This window comes from Daphnia magna, unplaced genomic scaffold, assembly GCF_020631705.1.
Source record: "Daphnia magna isolate NIES unplaced genomic scaffold, ASM2063170v1.1 Dm_contigs527, whole genome shotgun sequence".
NCBI classification, from domain to species: Eukaryota; Metazoa; Arthropoda; class Branchiopoda; order Diplostraca; family Daphniidae; genus Daphnia; species Daphnia magna.
In genome coordinates this window covers 1-6411 of record NW_025533384.1, presented here as the reverse complement: position 1 = coordinate 6411, position 6411 = coordinate 1, and the positions used below count along the sequence as shown (strand labels likewise).

Genomic DNA, 6411 nt, shown 5'->3' with positions numbered 1-6411 from the left:
TATATGTAAACAGCATCAAATATACTTGTATTCAATGTGAATACACTGTTATACCATGAGTTTTTACTTCTTTATGTAAACAGCATCAAATATACTTGTATTCAATGTGAATACTTTGTTATACCATGAGTTTTTACTTCTATATGTAAACAGCATCAAATATACTTGTATTCAATGTGAATACACTGTTATACCATGAGTTTTTACTTCTATATGTATACTAAATAAAATATACTTGTATTCAATGTGAATACACTGTTATACCATGAGTTTTTACTTCTAAATGTAAACAGCATCAAATATACTTGTATTCAATGTGAATACACTGTTATACCATGAGTTTTTACTTCTATATGTAAACAGCATCAAATATACTTGTATTCAATGTGAATACACTGTTATACCATGAGTCTTTACTTCTATATGTAAACAGCATCAAATATACTTGTATTCAATGTGAATACACTGTTAGACCATGAGTTTTTACTTCTATCTATAAACAGCATCAAATATACTTGTATTCAATGTGAATACACTGTTATACCATGAGTTTTTACTTCTATATGTATACTGCTTCAAATATACTTGTATTCAATGTGAATACACTGTTATACCATGAGTTTTTACTTCTATATGTAAACAGCATCAAACATACTTGTATTCAATGTGAATACACTGTTATACCACGAGTTTTTACTTCTATATTAAAACAGTATCAAATATACTTGTATTCAATGTGAATACACTGTTATACCATGAGTTTTTACTTCTATATTGTAAGTTATTAATATTTTAACTTACTTTTTCATTGTCGTTTCTAGTAAAGTATATTTCAGTAGCACAAAAAATTGGGGAACAACTCTTTAAGAACTGAATTGTGAAAAGTGACTCTCGCTATTTTCTATAGATCAAAAGTTTTTATACGGGTTTCATGAAGGTCGAACTACAAGAAAATTAAGTTGAAACGTTTGAAGGGTAAATCAGTCTGTAAAACGTCTAAGGAAGAAATTACATAGAAAAGAGGGGCGTATAGAAAATTAATGTTACGTAAGAATAAAGGGTAGGAAAAATAATGAAAATAATAAAGAATAAATTGTTTTGGTTCTTTACATAGCTATCCGGTTCCAAAAGATTGCGTCTCGCAATCAATCAAGGTCAAATTTGGAACGGAATAGAAAGTGAGCCAAAACAAAACAAGAAAACAACATTAATTAATTCAACAGAACAGCTGCTTCTCGATGCGCTTGTCTTAGTGCGTCTCGGTGGAATTTGTTCCGTGGAGGCTCTCTTTGTAGAAAAGGGGCTGATGGGGCAAAAAGTTCCGGGGCGGGTTGTTGAACAGAGGCGGGTAAGTTTACAATAGTAATGGGCGGGGATGGATTTGAGGGGTTTAATAACGCGGGGTGGCCTACTTCTATATCATTATCAGATGTTTTGGTGAAGCAACTGAAAGGGTTACAAGTACTTAGAAAAGAACAACAAGGTATGTATCTTGCAATAAGGGAACCTACTCCACAAAAATGAAAGAAAAAGAATCCGATAAATCCCATCCCTAGAAGACTACAAATGCTACTTGACCAACTAAGAATCTTAGACGACAGGGAAACGTTCTTTTCTTTTTGGAGTGAGGAAAGAAGAGTGCTCATGTGAAAAGGATTTCCAAGGTCGATGCTATGTTCTTCTTTAGCAGCAGCTATTATCTCGTCGATTGCAGCTGCGGTGCTCATCGGGTGGGGGGTTAGCGCGGGGTGTAAACTTAGTGCGAGTAGCTTATCAATTTCATACGGCAAAGTGTTGATCAAACTATGTCCTTGGATTATTACACCGGGGACGATTGGATGCCAAGAACTGTTTTTGTAGAAATGTGCTCGGCCGTTGATGTTGACGAAATTTTTGTGCCAGTAACAGGGGGTGTAAGGCGACAGTTCCCATCCTTCAGTGTCTAAAGTGTAGTCGCCGAGTTTGGGTTGAGGACCACAGCTTGTGATTTCAGTGGTGATCGTTGAATTTTTCGGGGAGCATTGATAGACGCTGATCGATTCACCAGTGGCTATCAATTTGCTACATGTGGGTAAATTAAGGTAACTGGCAGCAAGCCATCCACTGTGTTGTGCGGTGGCGATAGCAGTTTTGTGTGCCAGCACTCGATTTTCACATTGCAGAGCTCGAATTTTCTCGAGCCACTCCATTTATTCCATCGGTAGTTCGGTCTCGTGCGTATTGAGAATGTGCTGCTCCGCTGATTTCAGCCCGGATAATGTCAGCAATTTTTTCGATGTCTTCTTCCAGTGGTTTACTCGGATGAGCGTTGGTATCAGTTAAAGAATGTAAACGTAAAATAACTTTGTCCATTCCGATTACTTGTTTGTAATTTTTTTCGGATGAATTACAATATTCCTTGTTAGTTGTATTGTAAACAAAGTCAAGTTGTTGTTCGACGTCACGAATTCTTTCTATTTCACTGTTGTTAGTCAGGTAACGTTGAGCGATACCTGTTTCCACAAGCCGTAGTTTGCACTGTTGAACTTCTCTTAACGATTCTTTCCAGACAATGGTCACTAGGTTGTGAGAAACGGATCCGTTGATCCCTCCCGGTATATCGCCAATGGGTGAACTTATCGTACAGTTAGCGCACTCAGTTTCTAAAGTAACTTCTTCTAATCGACAGTTGATCAGCTGATCACCTGTGACTTGAAGCCTGCTACCCTGCACATTTGGAATACGTTCGAACGACCACTTATTGTTTCCTAAGTAGTCCATGCTTTTGCCATGGCACATTCGGGAATCACGCATTTTTTCACATTCATGTGCATTGACTTCTATTGGCACTCTTGATTGACTTGGAGTTGGCCAACCCCAGAAGTCAGTATAGATGTGTTTCTTTTCCAGCCATATGGTACACGAATGGCCAACAAAACGGGTGATTTGGGGAAGAGTAGAATAGACATCATAATATACTGGAATAGCGGGAAGGGGGCTTATTTGATAATCACAGTCATCGCTAGTGAATTTTAGGAACCCTTTTGGCTGAGCAGCCGTACAATTACAAATAGTGATGTTAAGAGCATGGAGGCGACAGAAAAACGGTATGATGAGGAGGGGTAGAAGACATAATCTATGAGAAAAGTAATTTCAAAATCAATTTCAGAGATCCATTCTATGAATTATTAAGATAACTAATACAAAGTTTTTTAGAATTTAAACACGGTTTAAAGATAGTTAAAGTGATTCGAACGTAATTAACAAAAAAAAAAAAATACAGCAAAACAATTTCATAATTTGACAACTGGTTTTAAAAGATTCCGAGGACGTAACCCGAGGCGACGCTCTGGTTGTATGGGTAAGGTTGACGTCTCTGGAATCGGTTTGGAAGGTAAGGAAATTGTTGGTGAACTTATCATTAAATTTGGAGTAGGAGGAATTGTGGGTGGGGGTCTCATCAAATTTTGAGCAGGAGTTTCTTTTTCACAAGGAATTTGTTCTAACTCAGATTGAAGGTTTGTTTCTAAGGGTAGAGGAAAAGTTTCGAGTTCATCTACGGTTTCTTGTATGAATTTTTCGGCTTGTTTCTCAATTCTTACATAAAAAAAGTCGACACCTGGTTCGTCTTTCCAGATCATTGATTCAAATAGGGGTTTTATTCGATTCACATGTACAAGCTGAGTTTGTTTTCCTACGTCTTGTTGTATTTCCACAGTACTATTGTTGCTTACTTTCAAAATTCTAAAAGGGCCTATAAAACGTGGAATGAGTTTTTTACTAATTCCCGCCAAGGGCGTTCGCATATCCAGTAAAACTTTATCTCCTACGTTAAATTTTTGCTCTTTTACGCGTTTATCGTACTGGGCTTTTTGTTGTTCACGAGCTTGGGAAAGATTGATTTTGACAAGCTGAAAGGCTTCGTGTAAGCGTTTCATAATTTGACTTTTATAGTCTGAGGGAGTAACTATTACTGGGGGAAGAGGACGGAGGAATTGATCAATCGGCATGACTGGATCACGACCGTGATTTAGAAAATATGGAGTCTCAAGTGTTGACGAGTGGACAGAATTATTATAAGCGAAAACAACGGGGCCTAAAATATCCTCCCACCACTCGAATCCATTCTCCAAATATTTCCTTATCATTTCAACAACAGTTTTGTTGAATCGCTCTGTTTGCTTATTAGTCTGAGGGTGATACGCAGTTGTTTCCATGCGTTTAATGTTTAAAGCTCTACAAAGCGCAGAAAATAATTCAGAAGTAAAATTACTGCCTCGATCTGTAATTATTGCTTTCGGGGGACCATGATGTAAAATAATTCGTTCTACTAAGGCTTTACTAGTACTGAGGGCGGTACAGTTGGTAAGAGAAATGACTTCTATCCATTTAGAAAAGTAATCCGTGATTACTAATATATAATTGTTTCCCTGAAGTGAATGCGGTTTGATTGGACCTAGGAAATCTAAGCCCAATACTTCAAAAGGTCTTGTAGCGAGGTCTAACGGGTTGAGATAGGCTTTCGTACTGTGCACTCGACGTCCCAGCGCACAAGGTTCACAAGAAGTGCAATATTCCTTAACATCCCGTAACATGGTAGGCCAATAGTATTTATCCCTTAGACGAAAGAATGTTCGCCTAGTTGCCATATGTCCTGACAATGGGGAATCATGGTATTCTTGTAAAAGTTGCTTTCTCAGAAGAAGTGGAACAACCACTTGACACTGTTCAAAGTTTCTTCTTTTCACTGACGTAGGTTCGTAGTGTTTACATAAAAGACCATTTTCAACAAAGAAATAATCTATTTCACTGACCCAAGAAGGCATCGGGCCATCTTCTTTTTTCCAAGGTTCATTTTGTTCCAAAAACGTAACGATTGCTTTGCACAGAGAATCTTTTTGCTGTTCTTGACACATTACGTTGTTGTCTGCAGGAATGGCAGATATTAGATTCATCGGTATTCTTGAAAGAAAATCAGCATTTTCGTGTACTCGACCTGGTCGGTACTTAACACTGAACTTCATATTAGATAACAAAATCGCCCATCTACCTAGTCGTCCTGTTTCGTCTTTAAAAGTCTGCAACCACTGAAGAGGCCTGTGATCGCTTATAATAACAAAAGGTTGATCTTGTAAGTAATGTCGGAAACGTTTTATCCCAAACACTACTGCTGCGGCCTCTTTTTCTATTGTCGAATATTTGATTTCCCCTTTATTAAGATGTCTGCTTGCATAGGCTATAGGTTGGTCCTTTCCGTCTTTCATCTGAGAAAGGACGGCTCCTAAGCCATAGTTACTTGCGTCCGTGTAAATCAGAAATTCCTTCGAAAAATCCGGATATATCAAGATAGGTTCTGATATTAAACATTGTCGCAAGTACTCAAAAGCTGAAATTTCATCTGTTTTCCAAGTTACACTATCAGTAGGTTTTCCTTTAGTCTGAGATAACAAGGGGTGGGCGATTGTAGAGAAATTTTTTACAAATCGTCTGTAGTAACTGGTTAGTCCCAAAAAAGATTGTAATTCTTTTACTGTACCAGGTCTTTTGTAATTCACAAGGGTTTCAATTTTAGCAGGGTCTGGTTTTATTCCTTCTGCCGTGATTACGTGTCCAAGATAGGAAACGGATTGCGCTAAAAATTCACATTTTGACAATTTCATTTTTAGGTGCGCGTTTTCTAAGAGGAAAAAAACAGTCTTCAAATTGCTAAAATGCTCTTCAATTGTTCTTGAAAAAATATTATTAGTCGTCAAGATAAACGAGACAAATTTTTCCAATAACTCTTCGTAAAACTGAATTCATCAGTCTTTGAAACGTTCCCGGGGCGTTGGTTAAACCAAACGCCAAACGATTCCATTCGTATAAATTATCATCGACTATGAAGGCTGTTTTTTCTTTGGATTCCTCCTCGAGCTCAATTTGCCAATATCCGGAGGCAAGATCTAATGTGGAAAAATACTTCTGTCCCACAAGTAAATCTAAAACGTCGTCAATACGAGGTAAAGGGAAAGAATCTTTTTTTTGTAATTGCATTTAATTTTCTAAAACCTACACACAAACGGACATCCCCTGTTTTCTTACTTACTAATACTATCGGGGCTGCCCACGGGGACATTGAATAACGAATTATTTTATTTTGCATCAGTTCCTCGATGATATTTTTAGCTATCTCTTTTTGTTTTGGAGACGTGCGATATGCCCTTTGACGAATAGGACCTTGTCCTTGTGTGTCAATGACATGTTTTACTAAAGTAGTATGGCCTAACTCACTTGTTTTAAAAGCAAAACTGTTATAATTATTTATTATTAATCTACGCAAATTCTCTTTGTTTTCCTCATCTATGTCTGTTAGAGCCGACTCAACGGCTGCTGAGTTGATTGGATCTGAAGCTACGCTAATTGAAGCCATTGTTTCAACAGGCTTTCTTGAAG

At 37.5% G+C, this 6411-nt stretch overlaps 1 protein-coding gene across 1 annotated transcript; it reads right to left on the bottom strand.

Moving 5' to 3' along the window:
* Window positions 1-1649: 1649 nt before the first annotated feature.
* LOC116933309 lies at window positions 1650-3620 on the bottom strand (the record flags this gene model as incomplete). Its single annotated transcript, XM_045168110.1, is given in 3 exon segments — window positions 1650-2171; window positions 2173-3027; window positions 3288-3620. Coding segments are annotated over 3 exon segments (1710 nt in total), but the record flags the coding sequence as incomplete, so codon positions are not given.
* Window positions 3621-6411: the final 2791 nt, after the last annotated feature.